Source organism: Aureobasidium namibiae, assembly GCF_000721765.1.
Source record: "Aureobasidium namibiae CBS 147.97 unplaced genomic scaffold scaffold_5, whole genome shotgun sequence".
Lineage (NCBI taxonomy): Eukaryota > Fungi > Ascomycota > Dothideomycetes > Dothideales > Saccotheciaceae > Aureobasidium > Aureobasidium namibiae.
In genome coordinates this window covers 888,640-905,884 of record NW_013581204.1, presented here as the reverse complement: position 1 = coordinate 905,884, position 17,245 = coordinate 888,640, and the positions used below count along the sequence as shown (strand labels likewise).

At 51.0% G+C, this 17,245-nt stretch overlaps 3 protein-coding genes across 3 annotated transcripts; all 3 read right to left on the bottom strand.

Moving 5' to 3' along the window:
• Positions 1–1,135: 1,135 nt before the first annotated feature.
• Positions 1,136–4,372, bottom strand: M436DRAFT_42409 (uncharacterized protein; the record flags this gene model as incomplete). Its single annotated transcript, XM_013573501.1, has 3 exons — positions 1,136–3,115; positions 3,152–3,960; positions 4,075–4,372. Coding segments are annotated over 3 exons (3,087 nt in total), but the record flags the coding sequence as incomplete, so codon positions are not given.
• Positions 4,373–5,499: 1,127 nt separating this feature from the next.
• On the bottom strand, positions 5,500–9,390 carry M436DRAFT_42837 (uncharacterized protein; the record flags this gene model as incomplete). The annotated part of the gene is made up of 4 exons (XM_013573580.1): positions 5,500–5,701; positions 5,777–5,881; positions 5,951–8,065; positions 8,144–9,390. 4 exons carry the CDS (start codon positions 9,388–9,390, stop codon positions 5,500–5,502), a joined length of 3,669 nt encoding a protein of 1,222 aa, XP_013429034.1.
• A 1,044-nt stretch (positions 9,391–10,434) lies between these two features.
• Positions 10,435–15,845, bottom strand: M436DRAFT_62425 (chitin synthase protein; the record flags this gene model as incomplete). The annotated part of the gene is made up of 3 exons (XM_013573727.1): positions 10,435–11,815; positions 11,868–15,494; positions 15,550–15,845. 3 exons carry the CDS (start codon positions 15,843–15,845, stop codon positions 10,435–10,437), a joined length of 5,304 nt encoding a protein of 1,767 aa, XP_013429181.1.
• Positions 15,846–17,245: the final 1,400 nt, after the last annotated feature.

The window sequence follows — 17,245 nt, the reverse complement described above, 5'->3', positions numbered from 1 at the left end:
TACCCGTTCATCTGGCTCAAAGACTTTTTGCCGCTGGGCTACAACTCCGCAAACGAAAGTATATGGTACAAAGCCTTTCCCTCCTCTCGAGGAATCGCTCGTGGCCGCTACTACAACTCTGCAGAAGAAAACATTTGTGGCAAACATACAGTGGTAAACTTCTTGGCAGTCTTGGAGCGATGTATTCGATATTGAGCAACGAGGTTTGGATAGGAGTCATGAGTACTTTACCGGTGTTTATCTTATCCTCCAAAAGTTTCCGAATTTTGAGGTACAAGTGTGACCATCGCAGGGAATTTGCAAGGGATCCAAGTAATGCGACGGGGGTGACTGGGATTGCCGAGTTTCCTTTCAACGACGATCATGCTTTCATGCGAGAAGGGATTGTTGAGTCCAACAATGACGACGAGAAGGATAGAGCAAAGCATACCTTTGATCCACTGACAGACTCCGAGTACTCAGATACAGATGGGTCCACCGTCGTCATCAAACAAGAACGACCAAGCTCATGCGACAAGGACCTTGCCTTCAAACACCATACCTCAGCACAACCCCCACACCAATCCACGCAAAACCACAGCGGCACCGTCATCGCATCAATCAAACCAATACCGCAGACACCCAAGCAATCTCCCACAAAACCCCCATCATCTCTCACTTCTTCTACACCTACCTCAAGCCCCACCACCCACAAAATCACCCTACTTGCGCTCACAAAAAACAAGAAAACAACCCGTGCTCTCCATCCCCCCCGCCATACCTCGGAAACTCACAAGGAGTTCACTCTGCGCATTCCCCATCGAGGAACCCAGGTGATCGACCACAAAGTTTGAGTTTGCGGTCGTGGAAGGCGGTGCAGACGGTTCCGGAGATGGCAGGTACAGGTTGATTGAGCAGCTATGCTCTCAGCGGACGATGGGTAAGCACGGATGGAAGAAGCTTTGATTCGCGAATGTGCTCTCAGCGGTTGATGTGTTCGAAGCATATACGTTTGCGCGCGCCTCTTAATAGATCGGTTTCGGCAGAGGAAGACGATTGCAGAGAGGGATTTGCTTTTTTAAGGTCTTTGTCTTTAAAAGGCACAATCGAACAGAAATTGAAAAATCTCATCTATACCTATGCGTGCTCATCTCATCTATCCTTGATGCTGTCTAGCGTATTCAAAAAGCACCACTCCACACGCCGTCTGCACGTTCATACTTCTAGTGACTCCCCTCTGCGGAATCTCAACCAACAAATCGCATTCGCCCAACACATGAGCAGGCACACCTTCCTTCTCTCTTCCCATAACCAACAGTGTCTTTTCGGGCAATTTGCACGCTTCAGATCCCAAAAGCACACTGCGATCAGTTTGCTCCACACCCACTACTGTATAGCCTTCCGTTTTCTTTCCAGTCAGAAAGGCAGAGAGGTTGTCAGAGTGCAAATCGTGGATGGGAAGGTGATTTTGGGATGCCACGGCTACAGAGATGAAATCTTTATTGCCGAGCACGGATTGGGGTGATTGGATGTACATTGCTTCTGCGCCGAAGATTTCAGAGATGCGCGAGAGGCCGCCGAGGTTGTATGCGTTGTCGACTAGAGAGCCGACGACTATGAGAGAGGTGGGACGTGTTGTGCTGGTGGAAGAGGAAGAGTCAGAGGAGAGGTCGGTGGAGAGGTATGCTGTTCCTTTTGTTTGGAGGGCGGCGAAGGCTTCTGTGCGGGCCGATTCTTTGGATTGCTCTTGTGTTGCTTGAGCGGGAAGAGCGCTGCTTTGGGGTGAGGTAGAGGGTTGAAAGCCCAATGGAAGTGCTTCAGAGAAAGACTTCGTCGTTGTGTCTTTTCCCCATAGACGCTGGAAATCTCCAGCTGCGACAGCCTCTTCACCCGGCGGCTCGACGCGGAGATACTTGCCTTGAAGCAAGTTTGTGAGTGTGTTATCCGCAGAGGGGTCAAGACGTTCAAGCTCTCTAGCCGGTGGTGGTTCCGAGAACCTCTCCAGACTGCGGATGTAGTCGTTCAATGCGGCACAAGCAGGGTTGGATTGGATCTCGGTCCATCCTCTGCTGTCAGCATAATCCCATAGGATTGGGAATGACCACTGTGCTTCATGACGGATGATGATTTTTGCACTGGATGCAAGGGCCACGAGACGATAAGCCACTCTTGCTGCAAAGTCTCGAGAGCAGTTGTCTTGACAGGCGATCATCAAGGCGATTTTAACGAGAGTACCGAGATACTTGGGATTGGAATGGTGGTCTTTCGACGACAGCGCATCCAGTACCAGCTCGCCAGTGGAGGGGTGGTTGAGGATAACGCGAGCAATGATCCACTCGAGCAGGAAGCGGTATCTCGGAAGGGGCTCGATAGCAACCACTCTCAATAACACTCTAAGCTGGTCTTCCGCTTCCCTGGCGGAGATAAGTTGGAGACACTGTTCTGAGAGCATGAGCAAGACTTGGAGCTGAGTAGTGGTCTTCCAGCGAGTCACAATGGGGACAGGTGGTCTTTGTTTCGTCCATGGTTTGAGCAGACGATCGTAGATCTCACCGACCATCGAAGAGTCAACGTTGTGGAGACGGTTGACAAGATCGAAGAAGGCGGCATGGCCAACCTCTTCGTACTCTCCATAGTAGTCGCTGTAGCTGCGGTGGATGTCTCCGTCCTCTGTCAATAGCTGGACGGCTGCAGCTTCCAGCTTAAACTCGAGTCTAGCAGCAGGAAGGTTATTTGCAGTCTGGATGATAAACTCGTCCATGCCAAACTTCTCTGCAGCAGCAGGACAGCTGATCATAGCTGTTCTGTAAGCTTTCATGATGGGCGTCCACATGTAAATTCTGCCTTTCATCAAACGCTGGAGTTGAGTGAATATCTCCAAGATAGTGGCGCACAGAGTATCATCCTCAAGACAACGACTGACGCATCCTGGGTGTAGCGCCAGACGGGGGAGGAACATGATGACATCTCTGGGATAATCTTGTCTCTCAACCTCATTCCAGACAGCATCGAAAGCGCGATCCAGCTTCTGAGCATCCAGAGTGGCGTTACCAGCTTTGTCCAAGATCGAGACCAGTGATTCGCATGCCATCAACAGGCCAGTACCTTGGACGCTAGTGTGCTTCGAGCTGTCAAGCTCATCCAGAAACGCGTCGAGTGATTGCCATCTGACAGACCTCTTCTCGTCCGACTCGAATCGTGAGGGTGCACTAATCTTGAAGGCTTCGATCTGTTTGGACAGGACTTCGAGCTTCGCGTCAGACGCTGTCAGTTTCTCTGTTCCGCTCTCGCCGTATGTCTCAGCATCCTGACTGATCAATTGTGAGAGCTTGTAACACTGTACGAGCATAGCATCACGCGCAACCTCGGGGTAGCCAGTGATTCTTGACATGCTAAGAATCAACTCCAATGCCTCACCTTCCATACAAGCCGTAGCCTCTCCTTGTAGACCCTTCACGAGTCCATGAAGGAGATAGATCACAGCAACAGGAACAACCTTGTTCTTGTTGGCGTCCAGATACGTTAAAACAGCATTAACAATACACTTTCTGGAGTAGGCATCGTCGCGGCTGAGGTGGGCTTGCAGAAGTCTTTCCAGGAAGTTCGATAGTCTTGTTCCATGAGCACATCTCATGTCTCTCGTCTTGCCTTGAACGCTTCCAGTGAATAGCGGACCTTGAGTAGCCCAAGGAAGGAAGGACTTTTGCAACAACGTCGCGAAGTCTTCAGCGTGACTGAACAACCTGATGTCGGTGCTCATAAGCCAGTTTCCTAGCGTCTTACGCATGCTGTCTTGAGTCACTGGGGAGAGCGCCGATTCGAGGAGAGCAAAGAGCCATGATTTCTGAACCATGGTTTCTGCGGAAGCAAGATGGTCCAGATCCTGTACGCACTCCAGTGCCTGATTGAGATATCTGCCGATGACGATTGTTTCGTAAACAGTGCAAAATCTTGCGTACTGTGATTCGGTGACCATGGAGCCTAGTGCCATGTTAGCTTTCTATCTAGCTTGGGGTACTTGTGCAATATCGTATCGTCGGATGTGGTATACGTCGGTTGAACACAAGACGGAGAGAAAGCTCCAATATCGCTCACCTAGCTTATCTTCTTGATCCAGAGTCAGCTCCATGTCGTTCGCGCGAATGTTGTTGCGGGAGATAGAGATGGACTTCTTGAGAACATGGAGACAAATCTTCCTTTGCTCGGTGTCTCCCTGAGATGATTGACCCAGGGTACCCAGCAAGTATTTCCAGTAAGGATCCTTTTGCAGAGCCACTTGGCGCGAGTAGCCATGGCTGTCCAGGTCCAGCCATCTCAACCAGATGGTATAGGCAGTGGTTTTGTATGAACTCTTCTCGCTGAAGTCAAGAAGATTCCTGATGCATCGCCAAAGATGCCTATCGAGCTCATCCGGATCCGTCTTGTAGTGTGAAAAAGTAAACGTGCCAGCTCTGAAGGAAGCCAGGAAAGCGAGAGTAGTATCCTTGGCCGCAGCTGCAACGTCTGTATTGGACGACGCAAGGAGGCCAAACAGAGCACATACAATCGGACTCGAGACAACAAAAGTTTTGTCGACAATCGGGCTTCTGAATAGCTGTTTGGCAAAGCTCAAGTATAGGACAGTCGTCTTGACAAGCTCATCCAATTGACGATCACGTCCAAGCTCCGGATCGTAATGTGACACAAAAGGATCCACGATCAAGACCTTGTCGACGGGAACCACAAATTCTGCATTCTTGGGTTGACGCAGGAGCTGCGAGAAGCAAATATGAAGTTCACGATCCGTCCAGTGCAACAAAGCATTTCGGATCCGAGGATATTCGACACAGAGTGCTGCAGCAGAAGCAGCATCATCCTGCTCAATCGACCTGATCAAGAACTCATTAAGATGAACATTCGCCTCTTCATCTGGACATCTGTCGGCCAACGCAGCAACAAGTTCAAGAGTATTGTTGTCGATATTGGAAGCAAGATCCCTAACAGCAGAAGCGCGCTCGGTCTCTGGAATCCTGCTAAGGAAAATGTCCGCCAGCGTCGTATGCACAGAAGAAACAGAAGGAGCGACCATTGTCTGAAGATTAGTGCGCCACCGACGCCCTGGGAATGAAGATGAACGTGTATAGCAGCGATTCAGGGCACCGCGAAGTGTCTGCATATATTTCAAACTCCCCTGTGTCTCTCAGGTCCACATAAACAAAAATTGTAGGACCTCGATGCGGCATTACTTCGGTATTGAAAAACAGTTGTTCTAGATCTAATTTAGGCGGAGCGGACTCCGGGAACAAGCACCGAATTCCCGTTCTGCCATTCTCCGCGGTGATAGAATTGCATATTCATATTCCTAAATGTTTGATGTGCTTCAGTGGTTGGTGTCAATGGAACAAGTGATCGGTCAAAGCTATGGTTGAATCTGAGCCACTTGTAGGTTCTCGTTGTAGATTGATTATATATTAGAAAACCTCTCTCGTGCTCTTCTGCTGCGCTAACTTTTATGATGAACCCTCTACTATCACTAAATCATTATGCCTCACTCTCGATACCCGTAGTCCTCTCATGATGCTCAAAAATCCCACTGATGCGATCTTGTAAATGCTCAGCTTTATGCTTCATCCACCACATGGTCCTCGCGCTTTTGAATTGCATCACACCTCTATGCCTGCGGTTGATCTGTTTGCTATGCTCGCGATACTCTTGATAGCTATCAACTACATTTCTGCTTCCACTGGTATTGCGCTCGTTTTTATCGTCGTAGGTGCCAGTGGTCAGTTTAGAGATACTCGAGTGGCGGTGGTGGGACAGTCTCTTTTTGATGCGAGAGAGTTTGTTGGGCGATTCGGTGGAGGTTGAGGAGTCAGAGTCAGAGCCAGAGGATGAGGAAGAGTCGTCGGATTCGTCGTTTGAGCTGTCGCCTTCGGCGTGGGGGCAACTGCCTTTGTTGGCTCCTGTTGCATCTGATTGTTTTGTTGATGACATGTTTTTGTTTTTGACAGCGCCTGGGTCGTTTTGCTCGCTATTCGTCATTTGGAATCTTGCGGTTTCGACGACTTCAAAGACATCGCTGAGGTGTTTGTCGTGCTTGGCGACCTTTTTGTGGTATCTGCTTAACCCTCTGCAGAACTTGAGCTTGAGGTTTAGTTCGCCGACCTTGTCACCGTAGGACTCGAGTTTGCATGTTGTCGCGCGTTTGAGGTCGCCCTTCCACACAGGTAGAGTCAGAGATATCTGTTCGTTGTCAGGAATGTCGCAGAGCCAGAGGACAGCGAAAGCGGCCGTCTTATCGCGTAGAGCAGTGTCTTTGCGGAACTGGATGATCAGGCAGCTGGCGTAGCGGCGGCGGACACCTAGGTGGACACCATTGTTGTGGCGGCTTGCCCATGCGTTTTCGTCTTTGTGTGCTTTCATATGGGCAACACTGATGGCTGTTTGGATCTTAATACGACAGCCTTGGAGGTCGGAAGGGAAGTTTGAGCCGGAAGTGATACGAGGATCAACGACGAGGGTGCCCCAATCCCATCCCAGCAATTCCTTTGGCAGCTGACTCTCTACGGAGCGGAAGACCATGCTGACTCGAATGCGGCCGTAGCCTACGCCGCCGTACAAAGGATAGGTGCCGTTGACTTGCGAGCGTTTCTTCATGATATCGATCAGCGGCAGACGCACAATGCCCATGACAGGATCATCTTCATGTACACGAGCGTCTCGTACGACCACATAAACCTCTGCAGTCCTCCAATCGCGAATGAAGCGCTCAGTGCCTGCATTGAAGAATGGCTTTGCGTTCTTGGGCTTGACACGTGTGCGGTAGATCTTTTGGTGGTTGAGAACGATATTGCAGTAGCAGGACGGAAGTTCATCGCCCTGTTCTTCGATTCCACTCGGCTCCGGATCATCGTTATAACGCGCGGCATTGTGATGAGCACGTACTTCCAGTCCGGTAGCTTCGTGAATCTGAATGGCCAGTATGCCGCTGGGATAATCGTGAAGAGGTGGTGCAGAGATGATCATCGCATCTTCCACCTCCTTGTATTGCTGTAGCTTGAGCTGTTCGGTTTCTCTGCTCTCATCCTTTTTGGCTTCACGGAGTTTACGTCCAGCTGACTCTTCAACCATTTTCTCCAGCGCATCTCGCGAGCGAATCTCCGGTCGCTCTGTCTGGCGTTTGAGTTGCTCCTCAATAATGTGGGCCTTTGGGAAATAGCCAACACTCCATTCAAGTTTGCCCGGAAGACCTTCGCCAGCATGTAGAGCCTTGAAACCATCAATTCGATCGGACATTTTGCCCCTCGTCTCTTTGTTGTGGATTAGTTCTTTCAAATCCATCTCTATACGTCCAAGATCGTCATCTGCAGTGAAGCGATCGGAGTCCCAGAGCTGTACACGAAGTCTTTCATCCACGTCCAATTCGTCGGCGGTGACCAGGATAAATGCAGTTTCATCCCAATGAGGGTTCATCTCGGATAGAATAACACGAGTTGACCATAGTGGCTTGACGAATTTGGCCCAGCCCACCGTTACATATGGATCGGCCGAGCCTTCTCTAACCAACGGAATAGCAGGATCTCCTTCCTTGAAGTCGAAAGCACGCTTGACCTTGACCACTATGACACCCTTTGCTCTAGTGTCTTTCTTGAAGTCCTCGCCAGCAATCATGTCTTGGAGATTGATGGTCATGCTCTTGGGTGCGACGTATTCAGCCACTGCGGCATCAACAGCGGTCTGGACGAAATGCGATATGACCGGCAGATTCATGATGTTCAGGCCTTTTCTCGTCAACGGAGTGCACGCCACATCAACATTGGGCTGGCCAAGAAGAGTAAAGGTACACAAGGCGAAGAACGGGGGATCTGGTGTCAGCTGCAGCCTGCAGCGCATGATACCGACAAAGCCTCTCAAATCAACGTATACCGGAATTTTGATGTTTCCAGGAAGGTAGAACGAGATGTACAAGTGAGCGTGCTTTGCTCTGTCCTTGAACTTCTTCGAGGTAGACCGAGTTCTGTAAGCGAAGGCAACTTCAAGGTTGATGAAGTCACCTTCCTCGGCCTCCATGCCTTCGGCAATCTGTTTGTCGTCTGCCTCCTCCTGACTGTTTGACTTTTTGGTACCCTGAGCCTGGTCCAAATCCTGGTTCTGATTAGGTGATGCATTCTCGTCGACCTGCCACTCGCCGGGCACATTGCGGTCGTTGTGGCTGTCTTGAGCTTCAGGGCTGAGCTTGCCATCGGCACCAACCGACCGTGCAGCAGCACCGGTGGGAAGCCATCTGACACCCAGAATACGCATTGACTCACTGCCCTGGCCGATATCCTCGATGCTGACCATGCGGACGATTGACGGAAGCGAGGCCTGCATGACGTCTTCGACCGTGTCGGCCAGGGAGATGAAAAGGTCGGGGTTGACGAGCGGCCAAAGCGAGGTCAACATGTTGTTGAGCCATTGGGTGGTTTCCTCCTTGCCATCTTGACTCTTTGCGGAGTGCTTGTCGGCGTGCCAGATCTCTTCCTCCCATAGCCTGTGAACTTGTCTATCAGTCCATTTGTGAATCCAGAACATGACAGCAACCGTAAGGACAACGAGCATGATGGTGGCAAACCCGCTTGAGAGGTATGGCCAAAGGAAGCTCCACGAGACGCCAGCATGTGCGTCGTTGCGATCGAAAAAGAATGCACCGATAGTTTTGTAGAGGCCAATGGCGACAAAGACAGCGACCACACCTATTGCTATCCCCAGCTTTTGTATCTTGTTCATGCGGTTCCTGATCTCGTCAAAGTCTGGTGGGGGGAAGAGGTTCTCCAAGGCAGCATGGTGTCTTCCAATCTCTTGTGTCTCATCTGCCAATATATCCTGACTCTTCCTCTTGTTGGCTAGACCAGTCGCCGACCTAGTCTCGGAGCCTGGTGGCCCTAGGTTCTCGGGTACTCTTTTCAGGTCTCCAGGTTGCAAGTCGTGAATGCGGACAGGAAGATGGGTGACTGGATCGGTGACCTCTCGGTAGGCGCGCTCGCCTTTCCGCTTGCTCTTGCCTATAGCCTTGCGTCGCGTCTTTGGATCTTGGTCTTGAACAGGAGCCTCGGACGTGTCGTGCATCAAGTCTGCAGCATCATGTGCACCGCCGCCAACAAGCTTCTTCTTGAACCGATGCGAATGGTCCTTTTTCTCGTGCGCCGGATTGTCGAGATCCGAGTTGTCGGAGCCGGCATTGCTGTGCTCTCTCGAGTAGAGGTACCGGTTCGCGCTGTCTCGATCTTCCTTCTCATCTTCGTGTCCTTTCGGTGGTGGGGCACCACCTTTAGCGTTTTCCTGGCGCTTCTCCTTCTCTTGTTGATACTTTTGGATGGTCGGTATGGGTCGGTGTGTGCTGTACGGCGCCTTGTACCGGCGCCGTTCGAGGTCTTCATCCTGTACCGTCATCGAGTTGCCAAAGCGCGACCGTCAAGGTGCGAGGGGTCCAGCCCTTGAGTTGTGAGGATTGAAGGCAAGTGTATATATAAATGCAAAGAAATAGCACGCAACGATTCCCGAGTCTTGCTCAAGGGAAGAAGTAAGAGGTAAAGGAACAGAAAGAATCGGTTACTACCTGAGCCATAGACGGCGACGAAGGAAGCACCCTGGTAGCTGTTTTCCTGCTTTCGCGATCTCAGTTACGCACCTGCGTCCCCTCACTAGACCTTTCGAGAGGACTGACGTCTTCGCAAACGGACAAGAACGGATCGCCCACCGGCGCCGCTCATGCGAATGTCTCGGCGCTCTTGGAAGTTGGCATTGAGTTGGAAGAATTCGAGAAACTTGGAACTTCGTATACTTAGCGAACAATGTAAAGTCTTTGTCGAACATAGCGCTCTTCCGAAGCTGTATGGACAGACCCTGAGTTTTGCTCTGTAACCGTTCCCCTTGCGCTGCTCAACAACTCCTCTCGAGACCGCGCGTCGAACTGCCCCCAGCTTACTCGGCAGTCGAGTTTATCGTCTGTATAGGCTTCCTTCTGAGTACAACCATAACTTTCTTGGCAGAGCCCCAAACCTAGTAGTAGCCTATGTCTCCGAATTAAACTCCTCGAGAAAAATATGTGAGCAATCAACATGCAAAGAAAGGCTGTGTGATCTTGTAGGATTTTGGGTAGAGGATCGTGTGACAGAGACATTTTGAAGGATTACGCAAGCAGTCTTCCGGGACCCGCGATATTGCATGACTTATACGGCTCTCGCCTGACAACTACCTGATATTATCTATGTCATAGAGAGGGCGAGTCAACTCCTTTCCAAGACTCATGGATCACGGTAGTAGAAAATATCAATGATAGACATTGACATGCGCTATAGACAGATTTTGTACTAAAGCGACAAGGTTCTCAGATGATTGACAAGTAAACAAGATCCGCGCAACTCCAAATGTTATGCCCAGACTCCGATATGATGCAAAAGCTTTCTTTCTCCCTCCTTCTACCTTTTTCCATTCTTACATGTTCGCCAGCTCGAAATCAATTTGTTGATCCAAGAAGGCTCGCTTCTGAGGATCCAGTTGCACTTGCAATCGTTGCTCCGTGAGCACCTTCAATTGCTTCTTCGTCACATTGTCCAGGTCGACCTCTCTCAAGCAATCTCTGACAGCATCAACGATTTGACCATCGCTGACACCCTGAGTTTGGAAGCCAGGAAGGCCGAAAGTACTGGCAGGACGTGATGTAGGCTGAGAAAGCGGGCTGCGGGAACGAGGAGGGAAGCCAGCCGAGGGAGGAGGTGATAGCTTGGGTGAAAGCAAGTCGGGTTGGGAAGATAAATATTGGCCGCTATAGTTGCGAGGGAGACCTGGGGCGGCGTCGCTCATATTGCCCATGGACATGAGACGTTGGTTCTCGTTAGCGCCGGGCATGACGTCGGTGAAGCGTGAGTAACTAGACATGCGGTTGTATGCGTTATATGGGCCAGGCGATTGAGTAGGTGGGCGGTAGGACATGTTGTTGTTGGGAAGGCCAGTGAGAATGGTCGAGGCCGGGTGAACTGAAGAGTAGACAGAGCGGATGTCATCCATTTCGTAAGCTCCGTTATCCTGGAAAGGTGAGAATCCATCCTTCTCCTGGACAACCAGACCACGACGGCCAGGAAGTTGGTTTCGGAAAGCGTAATCATCCCAGCGTTGTAAGGGAATACTACGGGGATCAAACTCTTCAATCTCCGTGGCAATGACTTGTTTAGTACCAGTCTCGCCGATGACAACACGGGTGTTACCCCATGAGAAATCATCCTGCTTCCAAAAAGAGTAGACGGGCAAGACGAAAGAGTAAAGAGGATAGGCAGCCAAGTAGCAAATCATCCAACCAATGTGTTGCCATTGTCTCTTGGCAATGAAGATGATAGCTTGCAGACCGTACACACCGGCCAACATGATGATCGAGATAAGTGGGAACTGGCCACCAGTCGATGCGGTGATGATAAGATAGACAAGGTAGACGACGGTGGCTGGAAGGATGACTGTACCGAACAGATCGATGAACACGACGAAGCGCATGGAGAAACAACAGAAGCCACACATGTCCTTGATCAGCATGAGTTCGGCCAAATTGTGAATGGTCGAGTTGATCCAGCGACGTCTTTGAGAAAGAAGAATACTCCATGTCTCGGGGGCGGCGGTTTGAGCATATGCGTCGGGAATGAACTTGAAGGACATCTGAGGGAAGTTCTTGGTCATCAAGGTTGTCAACCAACGATCTTCACCAAGAGACAACAAGTTCTTCTTGTGCAAAGTGTCAACGTTGCAATCACTGTATTCCTCGATGACGGCGTCAGCGATGATAAGAGGCTTGCCCTTGTCTGCTGTTCGAAGACGGTACATGGTGAAACTGTGAAGTGTTAGTACTGAGCGACACAGAGTTGAGATTGCATATGGCTTACCATCCGGGAAGACAGGTGACACTGCCGAACAAACTCTCGAAAGCCTTTGACAAGTGATGGGAAATGTAGTACTCGTAGACCTGAATCATGGTGGTCCAAGACTGCTCTTCGTTCTCCAGACTGGTCTCACCACAGATACCGGCGATCTTGGAGTCGTTTGTACAAGCAGCAACCAGGCGAGTAAGAGCGTCTTCTTTGACCAGAGTATCGGCATCGACCATGAGAAGGTACTCATAGAGCTCAGGGTCCACGCCGATGACATTGTTGATTTGATGGAACATTTCCAACTCGAGGGGCGACATGGGAGCACGGTGGTGAACCCTGTTGAGGAAGCTCATGAGCAGAATTTGAGAATCACGCTTACCACGGTTACCGGGCTTGGCCTTGACCTGTTCTGACTCTTTACCGCACTTGACGACAACAATGTAAGGGACGACATTGCCTTCGAACTCGTAGAGACCAGAGTAGACCTTTCCATAGTTCAACTGCTCGGCACCGGAGCCGATGGACTTGAATGGAAGAGCAGGAGGATCAATCTTGGGATCAACGCCGAGGATATCCAGGACGATCTTAGGAGTTGGTCGGTCGTTACCACCTCCGACAATCATGCCGTCGCAGATGACACAGATGAGCTTTCTCTTATTGTCGTATGCCAGAGACGTGAGCGAGTCGAGACCCTTTCTGAGATGGTCCTCACCCTCGGTATAGGCAGGAACCTGGCAGATGACAAACTTATCTTGCGGAGCGGGACGCGGCTTGGAACCGAACTGCAAAGCAGCCAAGAACTTGACCACAATCACGGTACAGAGGATAATGGTGAAAACCAACAGGATGTAGTTGTTCACCTGGCAACGAGCAGAATCTCTGAAATCGAGCTTGCCACTGTAGAACATGTTGTCCAAACATTGGGTGATGGCGGAATGCTCGGTTACGTTGGTGATTTTCTTGTCGAACTCGGACTTGATATCTTGACCAGCATTGCTCTGAACTATTGCAGAGAACTCGTCTGGGAAGAACTTGTATGTTGCAAGATTGTTCATGAGGTTGAGAGTGTTGAAGTAATCGGTCATGTCGTAGAGTTTGTTGCCGAGAGTGAACCAATAATGGTTGTTGTCTTGTCCGTCGCTTCTGACCTTGTTGGTCTTGACCACCAGATCACCCTTGTAGTACTCTTTCATCTTGGGCAAGAATGTATCGGCGTACCAGTTGATGTTGTTGAGGGCCGAATCCTTGTCTGGAGCAGCGATGGGACCTGAGGCATGTACTGCCGTGGGATATTCTTGGGTGAAGGTGGTGTCGTTGGCTGTGAGTGAGATGGTAGAATCGGGTCCTACAAGGCCGTAACAAGCAACACTGATCGGAGGAACGATGAATTCACTGACATCGGTGCCTCCGAACGGTTCCATGTTGGCAACAGTGGTTTGCGTAACACCATCACTGTGCTGGATCTTGTGGAACTTGGTAAGATCATACACATGTCCGCGGAAACTGACATAGTAGTCGTTGGATGCTGCATGGTAGCTGACCTCTTTCGCGTTCCAGGCTTTGTCCATGTTTGGGCAAAGTAGACGGCCGAATGCGACAATGTAGAAGACGACGGTAGCGTTGATGATGAAAATTATGATCATCAGGGCGAACTTTTCTCTCCATGCTTGACGGACATCACTTCTCTTCATGCGACCGATGTAACGGAGAGCGGGAGAGGGGATGTAGAAAGTCAGAGCCCACACGGCCCAGACCCAGACTTTGCGACTGAAAGTGATGGGTACCTCGACGATGACCTTGGCATCGCCATCTTCCTCGTCTCCATAGTATGTCACTTCGCCATGCTTGTCATCACCCTTGGGACCGAGACCGTAGTCTCCCGGACGACCTTGCATAGTTGGTGCTTTTGAAGGTGCAATGGACTTGGCTCCGAGTTGACTTCTACTGGCGAAGCTTTGGTTACGGCTGAGGAAAGGGTTGCTAGGGTTGTCGTGGTAAGGCTGTTGATAGAAACCGTCCTCAACCATAGGAGTGGAGACTTGGTACTGGCCACCGAAAGGTCCAGCAGCGTCCATTGATGGATCCATGGGCTTGAGGTCGAGCATACTCTCGGCTTCCCACCAAGGCGCTTCGCGGATCCAGATTCGCTCGTGGCCAATGACGACTTCTCCATTGCTCCAACCACGCTCCATGACCCAACTCTCGACACCGTCACGGCCAAGCTGGCAGCCAAGACGCGCATAACGCTCCTGGAACTCATTGATGTCGAAATCAGCAGTGTAATCGAGCTTCTTGTTACGGTGGTTCGCCCACTCAGGAAGTCTCCAAGAACGAATCTGGCTGGAAACAGATCCTGCAGACCATGGGAAGCTGGTCGGTGAGTGATTTGCCAAGGATGCCGGGGACTCGTCAGTAGGATGAAGGGCGAGCTGGAACCAGACACGACTGCTTCCCAAGAGGTTCATGAGGCTGAAACGACCAGTCTTTCCGAGCTGAACACCCTCACCTTCTATTGGGTACAAGAGACGTCTCAAGAAGCTGTCTGCTTCAGTCTCAACGCCTACCTTCTCGAGGAGGGCCTCACGACGATCGAGTACTTCCTCACGCTCTCTGGCAGCCACAGAATCGGTAAGTTCGAGTTCTGCTGCATTGTCGTTGACGGCGTCAGTCATCTCCCGAACAATGGAAGAACCGACGTGATACGAAGGCACTCCATCCTCTTTCATCTCGAGGTTGATGCCCGTCGAATCATCAAAGACAGTACGCAGAGCCATTGCCTTGCCCAGAGTGGCGCTCGGTAGTTCGAGGATTGTCAGATTGACAGTGTCTGCACCCTCCTCGCCAGGAGGTGGGGTCATGATACCTCCAGAGTTCTCTGTGTCACTTCCGTTGGATGAGCTTACAAGACCGCCATTGCGGACCTCCATACGAATGGCTTCATTGGCACGGGCAATGAGCCAGTCAACTAGAGCTTCGTAGATGGCGGCCATCAAGGTCTGACGTTCCATAGTATCGCACTTCTTGGTCAAGACGGCAGTGTCCAGATCAAGCAGATCAGCCACCTCTTCGCAAACGTTTTCGAGTACGTCTTCATCGACCAGGAAACCCATAGTCTCGCCAAGCTTGAGGATGGCAGCTACAACAGAGAGCATGTTTCTGAGGGCAGCTCCCTTGATACCAATCTCCTTCAGCGAGGCGCGGAAGTCGTCGGCGGCGGCCGCATCGTCGGCCGTGGGGAGGTATAAAGGAGGGGTATAGGTGTCGGTCTTTTTTAGCAGGGCATAGGCCTTTGGTTCTTGAAGGCTCAAAAACTCCTTCTCGGCAGGCGAGGCGCTCGAGAGCAAGTAGTAGAAGACATCGAATGCGCGGTAGCCAATCTCGGCAGGCACATCGGTCAGGCCTTTGGTGACGTTGATTCCAGAAGAAGACAGACTCAGTGAAGCGCCCGTCAGCTCGCCCTCGAGATTGAGGTTGAGCACGGCGGCCAGACCGCTGTGCTGTGCTGCCGAGGGATTGCGCGGTGTAACGGAATGGAGGAAGGGGCGTATGGCGTTCAGAGCAGTGTACAGACTTGCAGGTACTGCAACAGGTAGCGAAGAGAGAAAGGGGATGAGGAGCGAAGGTGTGGACTCATGGAGAGAGCTGTCGTATATGTTAGCGAGTCGTACATCTGAAGCCTACTGTCAAGTGGACTCACCCCAAGACAACACATCCGTCCTCGGCTCTTCTCCTGGCGTGTTCCCAGGCGCGTCGACCCAATTCGGCATCTACTGTGCCTCCTTGCCTCCCATCAGGGCCGACCATCATGCTGGTGACCCATGTGTTGACGACGAGACTGGTACTCGATTCGAGCGCATATGGCTGGCTGTTATTCCAAACAGAGTGGAGGCTGTTGAGCAGAGTTGTGGTTGAAAGTTGGGCGGATGGTTGGGCCGGTCGAGGGACATTTGAATGGGTCGAATAGACCGACAGGCGGCTACCAGGGCCCGCCATGGTGAGAATGGGGGCTGAGGCGTGGCCTCTGTGTTGATTATGTGGTGTAGCGAGTGCTGAGGTTGTGGCAACGAGGAGTTGATCTCGTGGGTAAGCAGAAAACCAGCAATCCTCTGTTTTTGAGGGGGTGGAGAGACGGGCTGCGGCAACAATCGAGGTTCTGGCTACGTCGTACAAGCGAATGTCGAATGCAAAGTAAAAGGCACAGAACGACACAGTCCAAGGATAAAAAAGACGTGAAGTGAATATGCGATACGAGAGAGAGAGAGAGGCTTCAGAAGTTCAGTTCAGACACTAAGGGAGTGCGGCAAGCGGAAGGCTGGTATGTGCGCTACCCTAACACAACCATTCGTTTCAAGCCTTCTTGCTGCAATATCTCATCTCAAGACCCCGACTATCCCAGCCTCACCAATCATTGTCTCACTATGGATACTCCTCCCTGCTCATCGCTCAGATTCCGGATTCTGCTGGTCTGATTTTGTCGAGTCGAGTGTGGATATTGCTATTAGGTACACTGTTGATGTTTACGACACTACACGGACTACACCCGAGTACGGGCCATACTGTATCTATTTTTGGACAAGTTCGCCTTCGCGACTTTGTTGTGACCCTTTATGCAAAAGATCTATGAGCCTCACTCATCCGAGCCGCCTCCGTTGAGCGTCCATCACCTGCTCTGCTTGCAAGCACCACACATCATTCGAGCGCGACCGTCACTCTGGTGGAACACTGGTTGATCGGGCACCAGGGAAGCATCTCAATGCACGAAACATTTGTTTCATTCTCGGCGAGATTCGAGATTCAAGATTCAGGAGGTGGACCCGCCAAGATGGGCCCCCATGGGTGAAATGCTTTACATCGAGTTGATCGGGATGTCTTTCGCGTCCCTCGCTATCCGCAAGATAATTCTAGGTGCAGGATATCTCGTCATAGAGGATGGGTGTGCCGAAAAGTTCGAGTTGGGATAACATCCGTTTGACACGCGTTTCTTCGGCAAGAAACCGATGAGCGAAAGGAACAAAAGCGCCGCCCGCCGCCCGCGCCCCCTTAAGTGGTTGGGTTAGAGTTTCGAGCATGGTGATTAGCTCGCCCCGCGCCCGTATTTTTACCATGTAGTAACAAGATGGTTCTCAGGATGGCTTTGTACGGATTTTTCAAAATGAAGCCGAGTATCAGTGGTATCATTCAAAGGTCGTCAAATGCGATGCAGAAACAGAAACTCAAGATCAAACAGGACGCAGGTCTGATGGTGCTTTGAGATCTCTTAAGGTGTTGTGCTCGAAATTATCTAGGGCTGAAACGGAAGGCGCGACGGGTCAGTGGTTTCCCAAAATACAATCCGATAGGTTGGCTTTAGCTTTGGCCTTCTCTCTCACCCCGAGAGGCTTTCATATTCTATC